The sequence below is a fragment of the Melozone crissalis genome, unplaced genomic scaffold (assembly GCF_028551555.1).
Source record: "Melozone crissalis strain CALT ecotype California unplaced genomic scaffold, PUWL_Pcris_2 ptg000005l_1, whole genome shotgun sequence".
NCBI classification, from domain to species: domain Eukaryota; kingdom Metazoa; phylum Chordata; class Aves; order Passeriformes; family Passerellidae; genus Melozone; species Melozone crissalis.
This window is the reverse complement of record NW_026535783.1, coordinates 20,896,715-20,922,182: the sequence shown is the minus strand read 5'-3', so window position 1 is coordinate 20,922,182 and position 25,468 is coordinate 20,896,715. Positions and strand designations below refer to the sequence as shown.

Below are 25,468 nucleotides of genomic sequence, written 5' to 3'. Positions count from 1 at the left end.
GTGAAGTGGAAATGCAAATGCTCTGTATCCTATTGTGTTGGTAGGGACTAATGATAACAACCAGAAGATGCCTCTGTTACTCAGTCAGAATCTCAAGGGAGCCAGTGGTTGACCTTTGTTTGATGGCCACAAAGCTGTAAAGAACAATAAAAAATGCAGATAATAAGAATTAGCAAGCTACCTTCTCAAACTTAGTTTGCTCTGTCCACATCTGTATCTTAAACTTTGCCAGGATATCTGGAGCTGGCTGTGTGCTAATGGCATTCCTCTCAATGGTCTGCCAGCCTCTCTTGTGTGCATTCAGCGACATTGGCACCATCTGTCATCCCTCACTTTAATAACCCGTGTTTGTACTGGTAATGGTGCTTCTATTTGGAACCTGTATTCAAAGCATTTGAGTAGCTAGCAACTACCTCTTAGAGAGAGGGTGGCATATAAGAAACAAGTCTTTTGTGTCTGGAAGATCTGAGAAGGAAAGCAGAGCCAGGGGAATGATGAGTAGAAGTAGCCTTCCTCACACTTGTAGTCCTGAAGTCACTGATTGTCAAATGCATTCACAACCCCAGAAAGCCTTTGGTGCTCTGGATGAAACAGAGGTGGTGGTGGAGGAACTTTCCTTACAGGCTCTGCTTCCTGTCTAGGTGGTGCAGCTGAAGTCAGTATACATTGTGCTTTTAGACTTTGTACTACTCTATTTTGTTTAAACTACAGCAGAGCTAGGCAAGAATTTTGCCTGGAGTCAAGCATTAGCCTGTCCAGTACATGCCTTACATCTGTGTCACAGACATCTTTTGTGGAAAATCCTTTCTTTAGGAGTTTTCCTCTTCTGGGAAGCTGAGGCCCCAGAAGAAAAATGTAAACAATTATTATCTGCTGCTGTGGAATGTAACAGGAGCATCTGTGATTGGTCTTCTGTGAGTGTTTGGATTTGCTGACCACTCACAGGAGAGCTTGCTTGCTTTCTGCCTGGACACAGAACTTTGTTGATTAGATTCCTATTCCATTCTTAGCTGAGCAGCTTCTGAACTTTTCTCTCTATTCCTATTAGTTTAGTCATAATGTATTATATAGCATAATATTATTAAATCCAGCCTTCTGATCATGAGACCAAGATTCTCGTCCATCTCTCTCACCCTGAGGAACCCTCACAAGTCATGTAACACATCTGAATGAAGATATTGTTCTTAAGTGGATTAAATACTGACATTATCACAGTTCACTTCATACAGAAAGAATCTTGCCGTTTTTGGTAAAGCAACAAGCTGGAGAGTCTTGGGGAGGCTCTAATGGACAAAGTGAGACTTGGAGGGAGATCCTTCAAAAATTCTGTAAAAGTAGGTGGAGGAGTTGTTTCAGCTTTCTCTCTTCAAATTAAACTGGTTTTGTGTTTAAAAGTTGTTCCTGAAATTGTATTTCGCAGCAGTCACTCCATGGTGGTACAGTTGGGCAAATTCAATGGACCAGAAAAGTAACCTTTTCCTTCACTGTGGTAATAGTGTCTCTTTGAAACATTTGAGGAAGACTGAAATTTTTCTTTTCTCAATGGATAAGTAACATATAATGGAATTTTTAAAAAACATTTTACTTTGTGTAGGGTCATTCCTTCATTCCACTTACTACTATTTTCACATTACCAAACAATTACATTTGTGTGAATGCTTTGTCTCCTGGGATTATCTGTTAAACTGCCAGATACTCTTCGTACAGCAATTCATGTTACATTAAACAAAAATAAGATTTAAAAAAGCACTGGCTAAACATTGCAACTTTCATTTTTTGAATCTCTTTGATTTTGTCAACTCATTTCTGCAAGTTTGGTTTTTTCCCTTTTTTTAAAAATTCAATTGGTGTGGGGTGTTGTTTTCTTTTTAAAATTCTTTCCTATCTGCTTTATAAATTTCAGACCTAGAATCAGGAAGTACAGAGAAAATACAGCATGTCTTTTTCAACAAAATCTTTCCCATTTCTTACCTTAAAGGAAGGAGACTCAGGCAGCCGACTAGAAAAGACAAAATGAAGCAGAAGCCGCTGTACCAGTCCAGAGTGTTTTGATAGATCTTGTTGTAGACTGTAGATGTCACTACTCCTGTGGTGACTAAAGACAGCTGCAGCAGGACAAACACCTTACCTGTAAGACAAGAACATAGTTTGTTGCTGGAGATTAATATACCAGCTGTGGTATCTCTCTGACAAATCCAGGATCACAATTGTGTAGTCATTGCTCCACTAATACCAGATGGCATGAGCTTGTATCTGCTTCTGTTCTAGACAACAATTAAATAATTTTTCCTTTTAGGTGTCAGACAAAAGATTCAACTGGAAAACTGTCTGCCTAAAAAGTCTACATATAAAGGTAGCTACTTGTAACAGCAGCAATAAACTGCTCAATAAGTGCTCCTTTTCCTAGAGGTAGAAAAATAGTCTAGAGCTGACATCTTCAGGACAGGAGACATTTTAGTTAGGGTCTGCTTCTGGCCTAGGCCAGAAAAGTGGTTCACAGGGTTGAAATTACAATAATGCCTGAAATGGGGATGTGTGTGATTTGTATGATATTTCATGTGGAAGAAAGGCAGAAACTGAATTCTAGTTGAAACCACTCTTTACTGAAGGGTTTCTGTCATGGTGAATGGGTGAAAGGGAAATAACCCAGCCCGGCAGGGACTTGCAGACTGGGGGCAAGGTCAGGGCTGTGTGCTGAGCTTGCTGCCCTTGTAGCATTCTGCAGCCACTAAGCACCAGGAGATGAAACTGCGACCAGAAGGCAAGTGCTGCTCTGCTGCAGGGTTCTACTCTTGGTCTGGACTGACGCCATTGTCATGTGCAGCCCATATGGCTCAAGGTGGAGATTAAAAATGTTTGATTTATAGTGATTAATTTGGGATGTGAGCTGTGCTGTTTGTGGCAGGGAGATGATTTTGCTATGGTGGATGTTGAGGGAGCTCAAGCAGTAGCAATGAACTGGTGACAGAGCAGTGTCGTGTTCGTATGGCTGAAAGGAAAAGGATGTGAAGGATGCAGAAGAAACTTGTTTGGAGGAGGCATGAGCAGTTGTGGGCCTGTGGTGCTGTTTGAATGAATGGCCAGTCCTGCATCTTGTGTCTAAATCTAGCTCATTGAGGTAAGGTAAAAATGGTAGGCCTCAATATGCTGCTGTAAAATACATTTTACTAATTTTTAATATGTAATTTAATGGAAAAGAATTCCAGCCGCTATTCCAAGAAGGGTAAATTTTTATGCAGAAGTTACTCTTTGTAGTTAAATTATGTGCAACAGGAGCAAACTGCAAACACCTGAAGAAATGTTTAGAGAGCATAACTGAAAAAAAGATTAAAATAATCCATCCTTCCCAAAGCTGGAAGTAAAAGAAGACGGATATAAATGGCTTCTTTTATATATATAACAGTGCTTCAACTCAATGTCCTGCTTTTCTTGGTTCTCCCTGCAGTACTGTGTTTTTGAGAAGCACCTCAGCTATTGTCCCTACCTTTGAACTATGCACTGATTGTAATGTTTTGAAGTATATGCTGAAAATTCTGTTGATAAATGATGATGCAACCAAGGACAAGAAGATTGGATGTGAGAATCTTGTCCAGCAAGTTTCTCTGCTTCTCCCTCCCTGTTTGTGGTATCATTTCCTCTGGTATTATTACACAAAGCACAGATTGCAGCAATAACTTACTTTTCTCTTAGTACTCTAGGCTGAATAAAGGGATTTCAGGGGGTTTTGGTTGATAAGGTAACCAAAATACTCACCATAGGATGATCCTTCAACATGCTTAGACAACATGGACCTGATGGTTGGTAAGGGGATGAGGGCAAAGAGCATCACTGCCCGTGCTGTAATGCAATGAATGTTGAGTTATCACCAGTATCTGCTCTTTGTGATCCAGCACAGCCACTGCTTTTGAAGATTATACGCCACTGGCTTGGACAGACACCTTGTCTCACCTTTTCTCTGCTAAAAAAAGCCACCTATTGCTCCCATTATCAGAGGTCCTTTGCCCAAACTAGACACAGTCTCTTGTTCTCAGCCAGACATTCCAGCATAGATGAGGTCCTCCCTCTCCTTTGAGATCCATGAGGATGATGATTTAAGTTTTAACATGCAGAGAGCCCTCTGTGCTACACAGCCTTGACAGGAACTGTACATTCATAACACTACTCTTGCATCTCAGTGCTTCTGGCTTGCAGTATTCTAGCCTGTCTCTACTGTGAAAATCTGTGGGGAGCTGGAATTACCTTCCTGTCAGCAAAACCAGCCTCAGTGAAGACTGGTCCATGTCTAGTGTACCAAGGTGTTACTGCAATGCAGGGAATAAGCATCCAACACACTGTATAGCAGCAGGTCTTCAGGATGAAAATGAGCTGAATTATTAAGCAAGCTTTTTTATTTTCTACTTAATTTTTTCCCCAGTTTGATTGGCTAAACAAACATTACCTCTTAAAATTTTCACTCAGTGTTTGGCTTAGTACACAAATACAATATCCTATCATCTTTCCCTTTAGGAAAACTTTGTTTAATTTTCAATTCCCCGTTCCCTGTAGGGACAGACAGAAAAAGCACTTCAGAGTGTTTTATCTCCAGTGTCTTTCTCATTTTGAGAAACAAAACCTTAAAGCCATGTGAGATAGATCTGGCACAATGGATACAGTGCTTGGATTTTGTCTTTCATCACAGGTTAGCTCCCAGAAGTAAACTTGCCTTTCCTTTATCATGGGATGCTGCCCCATCTATTGTTACCTGTCCCTTAGTAATTTATCTAACAGTGTGAGATCTGTAAACTACATTATTGTGGTATTTTACAACAGCAATGTTTCATTAAGTTTCCCATCAGCTGTAAGTGCCTTCATATGATAAAAATAAATCACACCTCAAGATGTTCCCATAATAGGAAGCCTTTGCCATTTTGCGTCTGTTGTAGCCTTAAGCCTTGCCTCAGAGGAAGCAAGTGCTTCCTATTGCTGCAGTGGTGCAGTCCCACTAGTACAGGGAGTCAGCAACAACTCCCAGTCTCCCAGAGTGTGAACACTGCTCAGATCTGGTCTGTGACCAACTGATGAATTACAAGTCAATGAGCCTTAAACTAATCCTTGGCAGAAGTGTATGCCTCCTCAGGATATTGTATGTGAGTCTTAAGAGTACTAAGGGAGATGTGGGGAAAGAGGAGTAAAAAGAATGCTTTCTTGCAAATTGTTCATGTGATGATCTGCCTAACTCCCTGCTTGCAAATCTGTCACAAAGCAAAGCAAAAAGCCCTTCCAGTGATGTTGAAACACCCATTTCTCAGCTGTATTTGCTCATGTGCATGACTGTTCAACTCACCAATGTAGAACAGGAACGTCCACTGCACGAAGGCCATGATGAGGATGCCAGCGCTGAATGAAGCTACTCCGATCATGATCATGGTAATATCCCTCATGTATCTGGAGAACACAACCACCCCTAGGAAACTGGTAATGAAGATCACATACCCAGCAGCATTGCCATGGCCAATCTCCACAGCGTTCCAACTTAAAGGTTCCCTGAGCAAGAACAGTGGGAGTACGTTCATGGCACCAACCACAGCCAGGTCATAGAGGATTGCTGCCACAAACAGCAGGATGATGATGAGCTTCGAGGGTGACACTGGAGTGAAGATGCTGCTCTCTGAAGGCTGGGAGCTCCCTGCTACCACTGCTTCTGGTAGCTGACCACCCACCTCCTCTGCACTCTTGGCTTTGGCTGGGCAGGGAGCTGCTGGCTTGGGGACTGTGAGGACAAAAATGCTGTAGAGGAGACAAAAGGCATAGCAAGCAATGCTGCAGCACACCAGCACTGTGCCTTCTCGGTAGCGGTCGCTGAAGCCAACAAAGAGGTAGCCAGATGCCATGCTTCCCAGAAAGCCAGCCAGGCCATACACCAGTTCAATAATGATGAGCCGCAGAGACCTCTTGCTTTCAGAGGACCCCAGGGATCCCAGAGCCATGATGCCTGCCCAAAGTGTGGTGAAGCCTCCTGTCAGCCCATTTAAGGCAGCAGCCCCATACATCACCTCCACTGGCCAGCCCAGCAGAATCAGGAGGAGCAGGAGAGTTTTGGAGCCCAAATAACCAAGAAGAGGGAAGCAGATGGGGATCTTGCGATGTATCCTGTCCCCCAGCTTGGACAAGCCATAGGCTGACACCAGTGGGCTCAGGCCCAGAACTAGGTTGTAGATGATATAAAAATTAGATACAGCCTTCTGCTGAGCATCTTCCAGGACATGGGCGGGAGCAGTGCTGTTGGTCTGGTTGTAGTAGTTCTTCACCACCAGCAGCAGCGCTGTGTCGTAGAAGGCACTGGCCACCTGGGAACCCGCGACCACCGGCTCAATCCACGTCCTCATTGCCATTATTCCCACCATGCTGCTAGCTGCCACCTCTTCTTGGAGAGAGCTGCTTTCAGCAGCGTTTAAGGAAACAGCATGTGAGGAAACAGCTCCTCAGAAGGTCTGCTCTGGAGGCATGTTTGGAAACAAGCAGCGAAAGGTCCGCCGGGCCGCACAGGACTGGAGAGTTGTGCAAGAGATGATCTGGCTGCCAGGATACTCGCAGCTCACCTTGCTATGTGTACACACACCTGCACATCCCCGAGCTGCTCTGAACTCTGGCTCACCCATGGGAGGCTTTTGTACAGCCAGAGAACGCCCTGCACTTGTCAACTGCTGCTGCTCCTCTTCCTGGTGTAGTTTCAACAGAGGTCAGATGACCTGGGGAATTTCTCTCTCCCAAAATAGGAAGTGAAAATGCCCTGATCAAGTAATTGCTGTAATTTGGGGTGGTGGTTTGTTTTTTGTTTGTTGACTTTTTGGGTGTTTTTTTTTCTTCTTTTGGTGTCCTTCATATGTCAGAGGACTCTCAGAGTGGTTGTGGGGGCAGGGAATGGCTATGCGCCTTTTTATCAGATAATTTGTGAATTCCCCTTTACTGCCAGCTCATTTTTCTTTTTTTCTACAACAAATACGACATTGTCTCTTTTGCTTTTACCTGCTTCTGTCTTCCCTGTTGCTGCATCATGCCCCTTATGTCATTGTTGTTTCAATAATGCAGTCAGGAAATTACACCAAAAAGAAATTAAAAGGCAAAAAGTCTCTTTCTGGTAACCTGTCTCCTGTGGCTGCCACCCTGCTTGCTGCATCCTTTGGCTTTACAATGTGGGAATTTGCAAGAGGAGGCAATTTATCCAGAGGCATCAATGACCTCTGTGTCCCAGTAATCAGCCAGCTCACCTGCAGGCTGAGGTGGGTGAGAGTCCGCCTCTGGAGAAGAGAAGAGTTTCCAGCCCCAGCTCCTCAGGGAGATGGTTGTGCAACTCTTCAGGTGCTTATTTCCATCGACTCTCAAGCTTTGCAGCTTGAAGTCAGTTTCCAGTTTTCTGCTGCCTGAGGGGCAGGTAAAGTGGCCCACTCAAGCAGGGCCCATGGGCACAGCAGTGCTGCTAGCCAGAGGCACAAGAAGCTCTTGGACCAGGATATGGTGCCAGCAGGCTGCCAGCTCCAAGGACAATGCTTGCAGTCCCAGCTGCAGGAAGTACTTGAAGGATATTTGGCAGTCTCAAAAATGCTAACTTAAATGATAATGATCTCATTCCGTACTGGTTTAATGAATCATAACAGGCAGAAAAACAATCTGTTCTAGGAAGATTTACGGTCATTACTTTAAAAATAAATTACTGATGAATTTGAAAAAACAATGTTAAAGCCTCCATCTGTCGGTCTCTTTGTTGACTCAGGTGACATTTACTCAATGCCATGGCTCAAGAGTTTCTTTTTTTCACTCTGTTTGGTTGTGTAATAATTTTTGGCTTATATTTCAAATACAGAAAGAAAGGTACAGGATCTAACAGAGAAAGGAGTGGGGAACTGACCACTAGAATGATTTGCTCCAGAAAATTCCACCTTCATCAGAGAATTTTTTGTTAGACCAAAAGGCTCTTAACCAGCTCTAAATTACGTGTGTTGTGCCAACAGCTGCCTTTTTTTCTTTTACCCAGATTAGCTGCAAAAGGTGTCTAGTTTCTTCAGCTTTTATTGAGAAGTGGGACAGGTTTTTTTCAGCAAACCCTGAAATATATCCAGAGGACAGAAATTCCTGACAGTCTTACTGAAAACCCCACAGTATCAGCCTGTGACCAGTTTAAGCAACAAATGCAACCAGAGGAACTACCACATTTCACTTCACCCAGGGAGCCTTGTGTCTTCCACCAGGATTACAGGGAGAGAAAAATTACTTGTCCCATTCAAGCTTCAGTTTGGGATGCGGGGTCTGGTGCAAAGGAGTCAAATTGGAGTGCAGAGGTGTGTTACAGCCACTGTGCTCGAGACACTGCAGATCTGCTCCACTCCTACCTGAGGGATATTTTTCCTCCACACTTCGTTGCACAGACAGACTGCTTGGCTTATTTAGGCAACTCTGTTTGGGCCTAGATAGCTAATGAGCTGTGCTAAATGTTGCTAGTGATCTCATGAATTTCGTCTACATGTTGGGGATATTCTGTGTGTTCACTCACGTTAAATGTACTTTTTAGAACTAGTTCTCACGGAAGGATACATTTCCATGTCAGTAATTTCAAAACAGTAAGTGCTAAAGTAGGAGTTTAGCTCAGGCTCCAAAATATTTACTACTGCAAAACAATTTTCACAAATACCATATTCATTTGATGCCACAACATTTTCAAAATTACTATTATCTAGTAATTTTTCAGACTCCCCTGTTCTTATATTGCTAATATTTATAGGGACATTTGCACCTGCTTTAAAATATGTTCATGCAGCATAAGTTTGGTGGAGCCTCAAGAGAGTGGTCCTTGACATATAAGAAAAATGTATGCACAGAATCAGAGACTATCTTAACAACACAAATACAATGGTGTAGCCTACTGGAGAAGGACCACACAGTTTTAGGGCATTTTTCCCTAGAATGGTCTTGTCTGGAGGCCCACTAGAGGCATAGTCAGCACATGTTTCACCAGCTCTTCAAAGTTTGTCAATCTGGCCAAACCAGAGCTGTTTTATGTTTCTCTGTGGTGATGTTTTACATTCCTCTACTGTTTCTTTTTTCTTCAAACCATCTATGGCAATTCCATCACTTTTTCTTTCTGAACAGAGTTGCCATAGGGATTTCAGTATGCTGGGGGACCTGGGCTACACTCTGAAACTTGGTCTTCAGCATTCCTTATCTGAAGAGATCCTTTTGACATCCAGGATTACAACCCAATGTGGGCAAGTAAGCCCTCCTCATCTCTCTCCCTTAAGCCTGCTATTAGGATCTCTGATTCACAATCCCTGCCTGGCAAGGCATTTTGCCTCCAAGGAGGAAAATCAGCTCTAACTCCTTCTCTTCCTACTAGGTATGTGCAGATCATCCTCTCCACTGTGGCTTTGTGGCAGTGGTAAAGTGGGGAAACATGATTAGGAACTGTAAAGTGCCTGGGTCTGATCCTGGATGGAGCTGCAGCCCCACTACAGCCCCAGAGGGAGGGAGAGCTGGTTGAAAACACTGGGGAGAAGCAGCTGTTATAGTAATGGCTGGTTTTCCTTTGGAAAATACTTCATAAATGACCAAAGCATTCTGTGGTTTGGGAGACTGGCTTCCTTGGTGGCTGCCATCTAACTATATACAGCCCTTGTCCTCACAAGGTGTGTGGTTCTGCTTGCAGGGATGGGGGAGATGGAGGAAGGATGGGAGCTGTGTGGAAAGTCAGGGGCACAGGGATGCAGCATTCTAGCCCAAGGCAGTTGTCTTGCTGGATCCAGAGCCACTGATGGCGGAAGCTAATGCCCAGACTATATTAAAAAACATCTAGCAGCCTTGTTTTGTGGCTCTGAGAAACAACATCAAGGTTGTTTGGACACTCAGGAGGCTGGTGTCAGTGTCTGTGGCACAACAGCTGGTAAGGGCATCATTACTGTAATAAAATACAGGACCATGCCTTTACAGGTGCACCTGGAGGTGCCTCAGACACTGAGAGCTCTGGGCCAGCAGTCTGGCATTTGGGAGCTGCAGCACCATCAGACATGTTGGGATCATCTATGGAGACACCTGCTCTCCTCTGCTTCCCCTGGGAGGAGAAGGGAGCACAGGCCACAGGCAACGGGAGGCCACGGGTGCCTTTTCCCCCAACCCTTCAGGCCTCACCCACTGCTCCACTCGAGCAAAGGCTGGGGTGGTGTGCAGGCCGCAGACCGCTGCAGGAGGGATTTGCTCCATGGAGAGACCTCATGGGGCCTGACATGGAGCATGGAGGGGAGGGGTGACCCCCCACAGGGGTAGGGAGGTCTGCCAGCCCTCCTTTGGAAAAGGCTGGCACTCTCCGTTGCTTCAGCACCGCTTTCAGAACAACACAGGAGAGCAGCAGGGAGTTGCAAATGGCAGCACTCTCCAGGGCTCCTTCAGGACGGTCACTGGCTGACCAAGCAGCACCAGACACCTACATTCCCTTGCTGTCACCACCAGTCATCATGGTTTTCTCTATTTTTCTCCATTCTGCTTACCTTTTGGAGTATCCTGTGGGCCTATGTCCTGCTGAAAATAAAAACACACCATCCTTTGACAGCTGCTTTTTGCCGAGTCAGCTTTTCCCCCCTTAGCTTGAGAAATTTGGGCAATTAATAGTCCTGACAGCTAATTGTATGCCTCAACATTAGTACTCTCTATGGAAGCAGGAAAAAACACTTCTTGCAGTACCTGGTGTCTGCCTGATCATCTGGACCACAGAACAAATTCTGCAGTCGTTCTTAGATAAGGTCCAGATAATCCTTGCACTAAATTAGTTTTTTGTGTGTGTGCACATCCTCCTTTTCGTTTATATCCATGACTCTTTTTAAATTGTTGCCAAGGTATATATGTGTTTGGAACAGAAGCACTGCAAATTTTAAGAGTGTGCAGGCAGCAATGGCCTTGAAAAATGGGATGAAATAAACTGTCCTAGCACTACAGCTTAAGCAATCCAATCTTGCATAATAGTGGATAGTCTGAAAAAATTATATAGCTATAGCAAAACCATTATTATTTAAAAAAATCCCTGCTGAATGAACAACAGTCATTAATGTATAAAAACTTGGTTCAAACCCACAGACTTCTTTGCCCTTCCTAGGTGCTCTCCAAAGCCATTTTGAAATAATTTTGCAGGACTACTTCATATTTTGTTTTCCCTTTAGGTCTAGAAAACTTTTCGGCAATAGTAAATCATCTATCCTTAGAAGTGAGGGGAAGAAAGAAGAAGAGGAGAGCAAAGGAAAGAGGAGTGCTGATTTTTCTGGTCTGATAGGACCTTTGCTACATAACTCAGCCCTAGCCAGGTACAATTAGAGGGAATCTATATCTCTCCATAAGCCTGAGACTCTACAAGAAGTCAGAGTAGCTGGCAGACGACATCAGGACAGTGGATAAAAAAGGGATGAATCCACTCCATTTTCCTGGCTGAGAGGTGGAGACCATCAAAAGCAACATAAATGCATAAAGATACAGGCTCTGCATTTCTGCTTTGTGCAAGGCATGGTGGTTTTTCTGGAAAGGAAGGAAGGTATATAGTTCTTTAAATCTTCTGGAGACACCCTTGCCTGGTAATCCATTTGTTTTCATCTGACAGATCTCAAGCTAGCTCCTTGCCTGGCTACATTTCTGTTTTTCAGGCAGGTAAAGTTAGTGCTGAAGGCATCACTTGCTGTAAGCCCTCAGTGATACCACAGACATTTCGAGCAGGCAGATGGTAACTCACTCCTCACAACCTCTCTCTGTTTACTCTACTGGACTGGGTCCTCGGTACAGAAACTGGCTATGGCTTCAGCAATTTAGATTTTTAAATTTTTTGTGGTGTTTTATGCAGAACATGCTGTCAAACACATTCAGTCATTTGTTAAAAAGAAAAAGCAAAAATCAAGAAATGGCATACACAATCCAGTGACCTTTCTAAGCCATAGCACCCTTTTTTCCATACAGCAGACTGCAGCTTTTCACATTCTTCACGTGGGGTATGTTTACTCAACCTCAGCAGCTCAGAAATGAAAAACACAGGAAACTGGATCACAAGCTTTCCTGGATTACAGAGCACCATCTGATCCCCTGTGGGCCACTCACACAGGCCCTTCAGCACAGGGGGAGGTGAATGCACACACAGGTGGTTTTGGGCTACAAGGCTGCATGGCAGTGCCTGTCGCTGTCTTCACTGCAAACAGACTCCAATACCAGCTGAGGATTTCCGGACCTGTGCAACCAGGCACAGCAAATAATAGGGATAACCCTGTTTATAACATGTGCCATAGCCACACCTGGCTAATTATCCAGCTTGTTTTGACCTGGCAGGGTGGAGAGGTCCCTGAGACAGAAGGGAAAGGCACCAGCATCGTCCATGAGGGTAGCTGGGAGGCTATGGGGGAGATGTCCCTTCTCATTTTGCTTCAGGGCACCAGTGAAAAATGGCACCAGTGGTGTAATCTTAGCACAAGAGAGCAGAATTGTGCATGGGTGGCCAAACTGCAGTCCTAGTGCTGGAGAAGCCTTACCTGGAAAACAGCAAGGACTTTTGAGGCTCTGTAACCCATCCAGAGGTGTCACCTCCACTTGAAACACAGGGAAGATATGTCTGGAGTTCTCCAGCCCCACAACTCAAAGTGTTCCAGGAGATAGCTCCAGACTCTGGAGAAAGCTCATGTAGACAGTGCATGCTACTTGGAGGATGTTAGCTAGCACCCTCCCAGGCAGCTAATGAATGAACAGCCTTGGTCACACAAGATTTTGTGTATTCTTAGTACACACGTATAAAAAGATATTGAAAAATACATTTAAGAGACCTAAATACTGCACATCTTCTCCTTTCTTTGCAGATCCTGTTATATTTGCAGGAAATTTTGGAGTTGAAGAGGGATACTGGGTAAAGGGCACTAGAGAAGCAAGAAAGTCCAGGCAGCTTTCCAGTAATATTGCTGCTGCTAACTTTTTACAGGCTGCATTTCTTCAGTGTCTAACAAGCACAGATAAATATAAATATAAATATACATATATACATAAATGTAAATTTTAAACTGTGTGGCAAGACAGATGCTGTTACTGGCATTTGCTATTTCCTCAATGCTTCATTTCAGCACTGTGGATATTCAAAGCTTCCCTGAGCTAAAACTTTTCTTTTATGCCCATTGTGTAGATGCTGAAATGGCCATACTAGTTGAGAGCAGCACTGCTTTTCCCCACTACAACATCTGCATTTCTGGGCAATGGTTTCAAAGCTCCTGATTAACTGCATGTGGGCAATGGGGAGCCATCTCCCAGCCACTTTACCTATTCCAGCATGGCTTTGTACCCTGGTGACCAGCCTGGAACCAGTGATTCTCTTGAAGGGAGGACTGCCAGCTATACTCCCCTCCTGGCAGACTGCTATCGCCAGTCATCGCAGCACCTGAGACACTCTGTTTGCTGAGGAGCAGCAGGACACAGCTGAGGGTCACATCAGGAGCCCGCTAGAGGACCCTGCTGCTCTTGCTCTTGTTGATGAGGTTGCTTTGCTGCTGCAGGGCCTGGGCCTGGTGTGGGGAATGTGGGATCACACCTCCCACTGCCACATGGGATGCACTTCACACCAGCACTTCCCAAGGGTAAATAGCTGTCACCTTCAGGGATTTTATGTTGGACTTCACCTCCAAGATGCCAGTGGGAACTATTAGCAGCTAGCAAGTCATGTCTGGCAATGAACTTTAGGGCACCCTCTGCAAGGACTCGTGACCAGGGCAACCTAGGGCCTGGAGAATAAACTGAGCTCCTGACATTTTAAAACCACACTGATTTAATATTTCTGTACAGGAAGGGAACAAGAGATTAAACAAGATTGGAAAAATAGAACCCACTGAGGCACTGAAATGCTGGTTTGATCCTTTAGTGCTTGAGCATTTTTATAATACATTCCTTGGAAACACCCAGCAAAGCTTAGACTATATTGACACATCTTTTAATTTGTAAACTCTGAGTCCTCACGTCAATAAATGATGAGGCTCATAAACAACGATATCATTCAGCTATTTCCTGATTCCCTTCTGCTGAAGACTGACCCAGCAAACAGAGGCTAAGGAGGACAGCTGAGCTGAATCTTGCCCATCACAGTCCAGGCCTGGCAGCAGGTGAGACTCAGGCTGTAAATGACAAGAGCTTTTTTGTGGTTTCCAGAGAGCCTGGGTAAATATGCTTTTTGCTGTATACTTTCCACCCCTGCTGAAACATTGCCTGATCATGCTTTCCGCTGGCTTCTGAAATGGCTTCTTCCATGAAAAATTCCCATCAGCATGATTTTCCCCTATTTATCTTTCTGTTTATACCACTGTGACCTGCATTACCAGTCCTCACTTTCTTTATACAGCAAGTCCCACAAGTTGCAATTACCTTTTTCTTTAAAAACTACTCTCTGCACCGCAGACAAGCTCAGCCTGCCTTCTGTTCAGCAGTTGTTTTCCTCAAACACAGCATTAAAGAAAAGCAGAAATCGTGCCCTTTTGTCATCAGCAGTACAACGAAGAGAAGAATTTTGTTTGACGTGGCTCTGCCCCAACACCCTTTCCAGTCAGTCCCACTAACATATCCTCATCATTTTATAGTACACAGGCTCAGTCCATGAGCTTCCAGCTGAGCTTAGTGCTGTGTGGCCCTCAAAGAGCAAGGCCCTTACAGTATATGGCTATCTAAGTGCTTTGGTACATTTGGCTTTAGTCCGTTTAAAGTTTATCTCATGGTTCTCAGTTTATCCATCTTCCATGGGATGGATAATAGGATGATTTGGCAAAGTGTGAATCCAGTGAAATACCTGGGGAGAGGAGACCAGCCTGGAGGGAGTCTGTCTGGGAGCTGGTGGGGCCTTGCAGGGGTGGCCAGTCAGGAGGCTCAGTGCAGGCAAGGTGAGATACCTCTGTGCCCATAGAAACCACCCAGTCCTGGTGCCCAAAACCAGCCATATTGTGGGGGTCAATAGCATCATGTAGAAACCAGAAGGGAACAGCAGAAGGTAAGGAGAGGGCAGGGAGAGGAAAAGGTAATATTGTGAAACTCTGGGTCCACCTTGGGCTGGTGCTGTACCCCAAAACGATGGTCTTAGAAGCAAACAAGCCTTGTCAGAGAGTGAGCAAGTGCCCTACTTTGGCAACTTCCTTCTTTCACTCCAATTAATTAGAGCTGAATACTTTCTGCCACCTCCACACAATGTGGGGGTTAGAAAGCTGTCCAGCAAGTCAACTCCCATTGCATATCTGGGAACCCCACCTTTCTCCATGGAGACAATGCTTTGCAGAGACCTCTTTCCCCTATTCTAATGACTGCAATAATTTTCAACACTGCAACATTGTTGCCAGCAACACTTTGGAAACCTTATGCGAGTCCTGTGAAAAGCTATTTCATCAAGGTCATGTCATTATCCATGTGATTATCCATGTGTTTTTGCTAACATTTTCCTGGTTTAGTGTGTTTCAGTTGCAGCTTGAGGACTTGATGCTCACTTTAATATAAGTTCAGATTTCTCAGATACTACAAGAGGAAGAAGTACTTGTGGGGGTCATTTGTACATAAGCATCCTGGCTCACTCTGGGTCACCAGAGTAACACCCCAATGGGGACAGCACTGCCCTGGGGTGTCCACTGCAGCTCAGTATGAAATCCTCCCCATTCTGTGGAGCAGTTTCTAGCCTCCTGCTCCTTCCCCCTGCTCTGCATCCACCTTCTCAGCCAGTAACAGGTCCCACAAGAAGGGTTCAGCACAGTAAGGCCCCTTGTCCAGTGTTCTGTGTGTCCAGCCACGATCCTGCACCTGCACCTGCCAAGGCAGCACAGAGCCTGCAGTTGTTGCCAGCACTGGTTTCCTGGCAGGGCTGGTGTGCCCCAGGAGCTCCTGCAGGAAGGACCATGACCAGGGCACTGGGTGTGCATGCTAAGCACAGCAGCTGTTTCTGGGAATCCCAAGTGTCTCCCCAAGGGAGGCTTGTGAGATGTGCCATGGCTCTCTGCCTGATGCTCTGCTGGCCACAGGAGCGCTTCCTGCATTAGTGGCAGGGGTGCCACAGCAGTGAGCTCGGCACTGAACGGGCCCTGGCGCATCACTCACCACATCCCTCCCACACACTGGCTGCCCCAAGGATCTGTCTTCAGGGCCCGTCCTTGGAAATGAAGCTCTCACCACGTCAGTGCGATCCCCCCTGCAGATGTCACTGCTGCCACACAAATCCCCACCACGCAATGCTCCCCGTGCCGTCAGCAGGAACAGAGAATGGGACAGGGCGGCTTTGCACGTTTTTCTTCCTTCATCGATTTTCTTGCCGCTGCTCCCACACTCTAGATTGTAACAAGGCCTGAATCATTTCCTGCTCCTGGGGGCATACCATTCTCAATTCACTGCAGAGCTGACACATGCCTGGAGTGGAGCAGGAGCTCTCACACTGCTTGCCACGTTTAGTGCTTACTGCAAAAGCTCTCTTCCTAAAGACCCCATTGAATAAAGCAGTGGGTTACGCTGCCAATTAATCAGTGCTCAGCCAGAGCTAGCACCAGACCATGAACTCTAGATGGCATTCTTGTTATTTTTCTCCTGCTGCTTGTTTGTTGTTTATCATTTTGTTAGTTTGTTTTCCCCGTTATTGCGGAAGTGTCAGGATAGCCCTTGGATCTCAGTCTTGAGCCATGTGAAACACCAGGATGCTTTCAGCCTTTAGCCTGGGAAGGAGTGGAGGGCTGGATGCAGACTGCTAGTAGTTTCCTGCACTGCTCCCCTCAGTCAATTCAGCAGGTAGAATGTAAGTGGAAATCTTTAGTGCTAAAGTTCATCCTCGTATTTGTAGTTCTGTCCCTCCACCCTGTTACAGCTTGTGCGGCTCTGACTTGCTTTCCTTACATTACAGATCCCTGTTTGTATGATTTTTCAATCTCCTGTGCCCATTCACAACTGAAAACACTGTATTGAATGCTCTCCCTCCTTTTAAAGCAGTTTCATCAAACCTGGCTCTGTAGAGGAGATTCTTTGCCTCTCCATTTGCTTTCCCATTGTTCTGGGGCCCCTTAAAGCCACCTGAAACTAAATGAAGTGCAGTATCTTCAACTTCCATGGGGCTATGACAGAAATTATTGATAAAATGCTCTTCTATAGTCCTTACTTACATTGTAAAAAACACTCTGAAGTTTGGCACATGCCATTTCAGCTATGCAATGGGGTGACAAAGATTTTTAATGTTCCGAGTGTGTTATGAAACAGATAACAACAGCTGATAACAGCAGAACCAACTGCAAAATTCCTGACCTGCTGCCACCCACTGGTGTCATTGAATTACTTTTGCAATGTCTGAATGCTTCCTTGCAAAAGTCCAGTTTTTACTTTTAATTAACTTAAAATCTAAAGAAGATGCCAAGGAGTTCATTTTCCCACTGTTTGCCACTAGTACACCATCCTTCTTGGCACAGAGCAAGGCAAGGCAGAGGAAGACAGAAAGCCTCTCCTGTGTTGAGAAGACAGCAATGCCTTTTTTTTCAAAGACAGAGGGATTGGAACAGGTGGGTAAATTTTCAAGCTTGTTCTCTAGCCCATTTCTTGACTTCCATTTACTACACTGGCAAGTAAATCCACAACTGATTTTCTCCATAGGCATTTCTGATACTATCTGCACAGGGAGAAGACGGCTGGTGTTATGGAGAGCACGAACTGCAGGCAGCACTTGTCCCTTGGCAACTCCCACCAAAATCACCAGTGTCCTCTGCTGCTTCCCACAGAGGGCTGTAATTAAATACTTGACCGTTCCCGGCACAGGGAGGGGCAAAGGCTGGCATGAACCTGGCCGGATCCCAACAAGTCCCTGTGGCCCTCCTGAGGTGCATGCCCGGTGCTCCGGCCCCTCCCAGCTGTTGCAGGGAAAAGCTGGCAGCAGCCTCCTGGCAGGGGCAAGGCAGGGGATCTCCCCTCGTCTGGCCGACCCTGAGGGGTGTGAGGCCAATGGGCCAGCAGCTGGCTGCTGCAGGCAGGCGTGTGACAAATGGACAGCTGGCTGAAGGGTGTGCTCTGCCACACAGGACACTGGGGCTCCTGCAGGGGTGAAGGAAGCAAGGAAAGAAAGGTCATGAGATTGATCATATTTGGCCTCTGCAAACCTCCACAAGCATGACAGTGGAAAAGAAATATGCAGGGATGCCCTTGTTCCTGCAATTGACACCACCAAGTGGGGAGAGATCTCTCCCACCTCTAGACAGAGACACCAAGTCAAGAGCCACGGGAAGAGACCGAGTGATTGCCACAGGAGGTGGGACACAGGCCACTTTCTTCCAGCTACATGCAGCTTTCAGGGGCACATCTTGCTGCAATAACATGAAGAAACAGGCAGTTTTATAGAAACACAACACAGGTTTCTATTTTAATGAGAAAATAATTATATACTTGCATTGTAGGCCTCACAGTCACTATAAAACAGAAGCAGGATAACATTTAAGTGGTTAACATACAGAAAGCCAGGTATTGTTGAAACTGGTTGATAAGTCATGACAAAGATGCTGCCTTTTGGTTGCCAAACAAGTCAAGACTAGTCTATTCTCCCTCAGAAATGTCAGTACAGAGCAAGATGAAGCCCAAATTGGCAGCTTTAAAAACAAATTGTTCAGAAAACCTGCACTGTAACCTCAAACCAATTATAATCACAAATGCTAATGCTTAACTATTTTTCAATACACAGTTTCATTAAAACCAGTCTTTGCCACGGGAAAGGATCTGAGCATTTCTTTTGTGGAGACAAAGTTAACTCTGCAATAGTGCTCTTTTGTTGCATTTGATATAGTCATATATAGATAGATATGTATTACTGCCGTATACTTATAAACACCTAAGCTTGGTAGCATGCAAATGAAATAACAGAGGCAAGTAAACTGCATCTCACTCTTGTTACCACAGCACTAAATGTGCTGCTGACTATAAGTGTCCATAATTTCTGGAAGAGAAAAACTGCTGGGTGAAAAGTCTGTCTGTCCTGGACTGAAATACTTTTGTTGCAGGGGCTGAAAGGAAATGCTTCTATAACAGAGAACAAAGCATGAAAAGATGTCTTATGATGGGTAATTATTGTCACTGGCCTCCAGTCAGAAAGCTGGAAGGAAAAACAGGCCTACAGACTAAAGAAAATAAAGATGCAAGTTCTTGGGAAGGTAGTCCAGGGTTGACCCAGCTTTTAGGAGCAAATACTGGGGGAAATCTGATGAGCGCCATTTAATACAAGACCACCACACCACAGAGGCCATCTCCTATGCTCAGAAAACTCCTTTTTCTCTCTTAAGTTCTCCCCAAAGGCCAGGAATCTTCCTGACACAGGTGTGTGGGGCTCACACCTGCAGCCACGTGACATATGGTCTCACTAGTGCTGCACTGGTGCTGGTGCTTTTCCTACAGCTGCATGGCAACAACCCACCCTGAGACAGGAACTGCCCTTGATTCACCCTTGATTACCATGCCTGAAAAACAGGTCCATTTCATTAGATACACAACTATTTCACAGGCATGGAACCTCCCCATGGTGCCTCTCCTTGAGATAAGCTTGCTGCCCTCATCCAGTGAACTCTTGGTTCAGCAGGTTTTCTGCAGTTCAGTAGCACTTACAGGGGACAGGGAAAGAACTGAGTCAATGGGTAGATATAAACGTATTTACTACAGTTCCCTGAAAATAAGCCTGAAAATTGTAAGTGTCCATGGACAGAAATCACATGCTGGAGGAACTGAAGTGTGGTGGTGGTGAATAATTTGGTTGCAAGCTCTGTGTTTGTTTAAAAAAAGCACCAGAAGTATGTTCACAGTATTGGTACTCATTTTAAATGAGCTCACTGTTTCAGGATAAAACAGCACAGCAGGTCATGAAACCAAGGAATGGCTTAGGGAGAACACAGTATTCTGGCTGATGACTTTTTAAAAAGATACCGAAATAATAACTGATTATAAAAAAGAAATAATATTTTTTAAGGAAAAAAGGCTTGATGCCTTTTTTCCCATCATCTCCCAAATGTTTTGGTTTCTAGTCCAGAAATTATGGTTCCCAGTTGTAAAATATTCCTATTGTATTGCTTGCTGATAAGAAAGAGTAAACCCGCAGCCTCTATACTACATACAAATATGAAGCACAAGAATAAATACCACATTTCTTTTCCTAATCGTCAGCTTACAAAACTGGTCAAAACTTTGCAATTGTGACTCATGCAAATACCATGTTGGGTCAAATTTTAATATCACAAATACTGCATTAACTCAGTGCCTTATTTTTATATCCCCTTTCGGAAAAAAAAAAAAAATAGCACTCACCCCTATAGCTGGTAAACAGCTGTGGAGAAAATAATCAGTGCACGCACTGCCATACACTTTGTGGTATGCCAGCCTCATGCACTCCCCCACACACTCCCACACACACCCACACACACACCCACACACACACACAGACACTAATCCTTCACTGCTGATCCCAAGCCTAAGCAATAACTAAAGGCTCTATGGTTTGCTTGTAGCGCTGAAAACACTGGCTGAACAGCTAAAATAATATTTTCTTCCCTTTGTTTGCTCTTCCTTGCTCATTCCTTCCAACTCATTATGCCCTTTAGCTTTTTTGTTGCCCGGAAACGTGAAGACTTCCACAAAGCACTCTACTTCAAAGGCTTTTTAAGTTGTATAAATATAGTTGAAGACATAACTCTCTTTCTTCTTTATTTCATACCTCTTTCTAGGCCAGAGTCTGGCTTAGTTCATTTATTGCCTCATTTAAAAATTAAATGTCCTTTATTTGTATCCCTTTCCCACTACCTTTCTACTTCAAATTATCCATCTTCAAAGATTTTACACATATGCCATTCTTTCCCACCCCACCATCAAAAAATAGTTGTCATCCGCTAAATACAGATTTTCTACTTAGAAACTTTGTTGCGTAAATATGCTCTGAGAACCTGGAGTTCAGGTGATATTGCAAGCATATAGGATCCTAAAGCTAAGGTAATCCATTTGGCTTAGCTCTCATCCCCATCTATTCCACTCCTAAATTGTGATGGCTTGTGTTTGCAACACAAGGATTGTTTGACTGAGTTTGCTGGATTGTACATTTGCAGTAACTGCCTCCCTGTTTGTTGGGTTTTTCTTGTTTTAAACAGATAAACTGCTAGAAAGGGGAGCACAACCCACACCCCACACCCCCCTCCCCAAAAAAAACCAACCAACCCAATCCCAAATCCAACCCTTCAGTCTCCTCAAAAAAACAGAACAGAGAGCAGTATCTTTGTGTTTTGTGGCTGGATAAGAGTGTGCCGAATTAGTGCTGACGGTCTTGTGCAGCGGCTGTGGGAGGCGAAGGAACTGCAGGAGGTTCTGACAGGAGCTACCATGGTCCTGGGGACAAGCAGGGCTGGCAATTCAGTCAGCAAGAAATACAGGTGTGAGCCCTGGCCGCAGACTCCTCCACAAATCACTTCCTGACACATGCCTGCAGCCTGTCTGGTCCATGGGCACAATCACCCTCCTGTGCTCACCCCAAGGCCTCCCACCCCCTGCACCCTCTCCATTGCATTATTTCAGGGGGGAGATGGAGGGAAGAAGAAGGGGCTGTTTTCTAGGTGTATTTTTCCTGTAGTTTTAGGATTGCCAGGAGCTGGATCATTTCTGTGTCTATGTGCATCGAGTTTGTTGTGTATTTAATAAATATTGGACTAAAATGCTGCTGCTTTCACGGTTGGTTTTTGTGTTTGCTTTTTTTTTTTCTTTCTTCCATTCTCATTTTTTTGGTTCCGGCATGCCTGGTTGCTGTCTTCACACTGCAGAGTGGTTATTCATCCTCCTCTCGGTTGGCATAAATGCCAGCTTCCCAGCGCAACGCCAGAGCACTCTTCCTGCGGTTCACCCTGGTTGCCTCCAGGACCTGGTCAGGAGAGAAAAGGAAAGCACAGGATGTCATTCAGCTGGCCCTGCCCTCAGGGTGTCCCACACTGTGCACCCAGGTGGGCAGAGACCAGCCAGGTGGGCAGGGACCAGCCAGGCCGGCCCTCCCACCGGGCTCCAGTGCCACACCCTGTGCGGGAAGGAAGACATGCAATGGAAGCACTCGCTGGTGTGAGAGAGGGAAGATGGCACACAGGAGCAAAGCCACACCACAGGAGGACACAAGTGGCAGGACTTATCTGGCAGCATCTGGCTCTCTGCAAGGGAGCCCCAGCTGACCTCTACTAGCCCAGCTGCTCTTGCCCTGTCCAGGCCTTGGTCCTCTCCCCAAGGCCAAGTTTAGTTTAGTTTCAAACTAAAACTGCACGAGCCAGCAAGCACCCCGCAGCTTTGTCCAGAGGCTGCTCTGGAGCTGCACATGAGGCCCAGGAAGCAGACAGCCGCCTATTTCAGCACATCACCCTCTCGGGCAGGACTTGGCAGCAGTGCCTGCCCCCAGCCCCTTCTCGTGGTCGTGGGGCTGCAGCTACGGCACACTGTGACCAAAGTGAGAAATCCCTGAGGGAAAAATCACTCCATGCACATGTGAAAGGAGATTTACATGAGGAAGGCCTACAAAGCCTGGTACACAATGGACCTGATATATTTATATGTATTTCATATACACACATCATACACAGGGGTACATGCACACACTGTGTCTATTTGTACATATGCATACACACGAACAAATAATAAAAATGTAAGAAACAATTTTGACATGTGGTTTGAGAAAGTCAAAAAGAAAAGAGACAACACCAAAAGGCATTATTGTGATGCACCTGAGGCACTCCTCAGCAAATAATGCATGGCTGTGGGTGTTTTTCACAGAGCAGAATGAGATATAAAGGTGCCTGGAGCCTTCTTACAGAAGCACACGACAGTGTTACTTTCTGACCAACACTGAATAACAGCTCCATGATGAAACTACAGAGCTGGCAATGTCAATTGTCTATCCTCAGTGTGTTTTAACCATCTCTCCCAAAGAAGCAAGCTTTTGAAGCTTTTTATGTCAGTTAAAAAAAATCCCACAACAAACACATGACTTTTCATTGAAGCAATGCTGGCCATCCCTCATCCCTAATGCTTCCTGCAAGCTGCTCTGCACAATCCCTGACTGCAGAAGAGTAGATGACCTTTTGAGATAGGATGACGATATTTTATTCTTCTGTGAAGAAAGTCACATGCAGTGAGGACTTAAGCCTTGACTAGAACAAAAGTAAATAATTTAAGACTAAAGAAATTCTTCTTCCAGCTTATGACAAGCTGTGGTTGGAAGAATACATACTGTACCGCCAGTATCAGAAAATCAGTTCTGACTGCCAGCTGAAATTACAGGCCACCATAACTTTGCTTATGAGAATAAGAATGCACTGCTGCATTTATGCAAATTGTAACCTCTAGATCTTCATTCAGGAGCTGAAGATAGGACATACTTTGCAGCATTAGTATTTCTTTGCCCTCTTAGTTTCTTTTGACTATGACTCTGAACAAGCCAAAGACCTAAAGATAAAATCTGGCCAACAGAGATGAATTTTAACAAAAACTCCATCTCATTCTCAGCACTGACCATGGCTACAAAGTTAGTCCAGTTCCACTAGTGGGATTTTGTTCTGAAATTCTGCCCAAAATCATGCTTCCTCTTTTTGCAGAACAACCACCAGAAGGAGGGACCAGGGCTGAGTGGTTTCTGTTTTTCCTAGTAGAGGGGCAAATGTACTTGAAAGGAGAAGGAAAAGGAGAAGGAAAAGGAGAAGGAAAAGGAGAGGAGAGGAGAGGAGAGGAGAGGAGAGGAGAGGAGAGGAGAGGAGAGAAGAGAAGAGAAGAGAAGAGAAGAGAAGAGAAGAGAAGAGAAGAGAAGAGAAGAGAAGAGAAGAGAAGAGAAGAGAAGAGAAGAGAAGAGAAGAGAATCAGTAGGAAAAAATTGGTCTGAGACATCAGCCTGTAAGGGGTATACTGGAGTTACTCTCACTGCAGAATGCCTAAACCAAGAAAAGACACCTCAAACTGAACAATGGAGAAGCAAAACTGGGAGTGGGTATCAGTGCATCATTCAGCATAAATTGCAAACTAAAACTGCCATCATGTTTTTAAATAAGGTCTGTGGAATTTGGTCTGCAAAATATGCCAGCTGAAAATAAAATGGATTTTGCATAGTTTAGGACAGCCTGAAATCAGCAGCTTCTTTGCTGGACATCACAGTATTTGGATGGTCTCTGGTGATGGATTGCAACAGTCAGGACACCTGAACTTTGAAGATTCCTGCTCTGGACCAGTCAGCTTCTATTTGTCTTCAAAGATGGCAATGGGGTTTCTTCCATTTATCCCTGGTCAGCACACCTACCCCACAGTTTGTCAGCTTCTACAAATGCTGCTGAGTCTCCAAGCAAAACTGTATCCAGATTCATATCAGAGGTACCATAAGGGCATAGTGTGTGGACTTGCACCTTGCAGGAAATCAAGTCTGGCTCAGTATTAACAGTAAATGGTACAGCTTATAAACTAAAGATCCTTTTGAATAGTTATTCCAGAATTATTCTTCTATTCTTCTATCTATTGAAAAGAGTGTTTGACCTAAAACAACCCTTGTTTTTACAAGGCTCTGACAGTTTTAGACCCTCTAGAGGAAACAGTGGCATAATTATAGCACGCAACTGGAATGACTGAGTGGGGAATTGGGACTCCTCAATGCAGCATTGAAATCATGACCCAGGAAACTGCTTGCCTAAAAATAGCCAACTATCTCAATTTTAAAATAAATTTGGCTGGTATCAGGGCTGACTCTAGACCCATAATGAGTGCAGCACCTCCAGGCTCTCCACAGCAAGTCAAAAATGCTATGTCAATGCTTCACAAGCACCCTCCTTGATAATGCCCTGCATCAACTGAGTGGCTGCAGGCAGGGGCAGATTGGTGCTCAGGGTGTCTGTCCTAAGGCAGCCAGGGCCACAACTGCAGGAAGATCATGAAGCAGGGGCTTCACTTAAGCTTAGGCTCCTCCAGCCTGTGAACTATGTCCTATTGAAAAGTCCACACCAGGGAAAAAAGCAATGTTACATAAAATGTCTTATTTGGCAGAGGTGATTTGAATACCAGCTGTAGTAGAAGAGGAAGAACTTGGAGAACAGAAGTATGTGTGAGGGAAAGACAAAAGATATGCAGGGCTGTAAGAACTGCTCTTCACCTCTCTGCAGAAAACGTCTTTATGGATCTTGTGGTTGCCACTCAAGGTCTCGCTAAGAATTACAGAAGGTTCTTTCCTTGAAGATTTAATTTATTTTTTGAGGATTTTGGGGAAAAAATTGAAACAGCTGTCACTTTTAGGTGGCATATGAATAATTCTTCTATCCATCCTAGAGATGGAGAGTTTCCATCATCGTGCTGATTTTTCCATCATGCTGATCTTACAAACCCAGCACACAACTTACAGCTTTAATAAGAGCTCCTTTACTGACAACAAGAGTAAGCTATATATATATATATATATATTCTTTAGCCCAATTAATATTTATCACAA

The 25,468-nt window shown here is 44.7% G+C and overlaps 2 protein-coding genes across 7 annotated transcripts in view; both read right to left on the bottom strand.

Annotated features, from left to right (window-relative positions):
* Positions 1–6,398, bottom strand: SLC46A2 (solute carrier family 46 member 2). Its single transcript, XM_054289061.1, has 4 exons — positions 5,324–6,398; positions 3,754–3,837; positions 1,972–2,128; positions 1–134 (listed from the first exon to the last, which is right to left on the bottom strand). The coding sequence occupies exons 1-4, from the start codon at positions 6,381–6,383 to the stop codon at positions 77–79; spliced, it is 1,359 nt and encodes a 452-aa protein (XP_054145036.1). The 5' UTR covers positions 6,384–6,398; the 3' UTR covers positions 1–76.
* A 14,811-nt stretch (positions 6,399–21,209) lies between these two features.
* PALM2AKAP2 (PALM2 and AKAP2 fusion) overlaps positions 21,210–25,468 on the bottom strand; it is a 266,500-nt gene continuing 262,241 nt past the window's right edge. For all 6 annotated transcript variants that reach the window (XM_054281676.1, XM_054281727.1, XM_054281691.1 and 3 more), the window contains one exon: positions 21,210–21,892. In XM_054281676.1, the coding sequence (XP_054137651.1) occupies positions 21,800–21,892 (93 nt within the window). In that variant the 3' untranslated portion in view covers positions 21,210–21,799. The remainder of the gene's footprint in view (positions 21,893–25,468) is intronic.

Bases quoted from the DNA above. Each gene is read 5' to 3' on its own strand.
- SLC46A2 (XM_054289061.1), bottom strand. From the start codon at position 6,383: ATGGTGGGAATAATGGCAATGAGGACGTGGATTGAGCCGGTGGTCGCG. The intron at 2,129-3,753 runs GTGAGTATTTTG...CTTGTCTTACAG, and splicing joins TGTTGAAGGATCATCCTATG to GTAAGGTGTTTGTCCTGCTG. The intron at 135-1,971 runs GTAAGAAATGGG...TGTTCTTTACAG, and splicing joins CTGAGTCTCCTTCCTTTAAG to CTTTGTGGCCATCAAACAAA.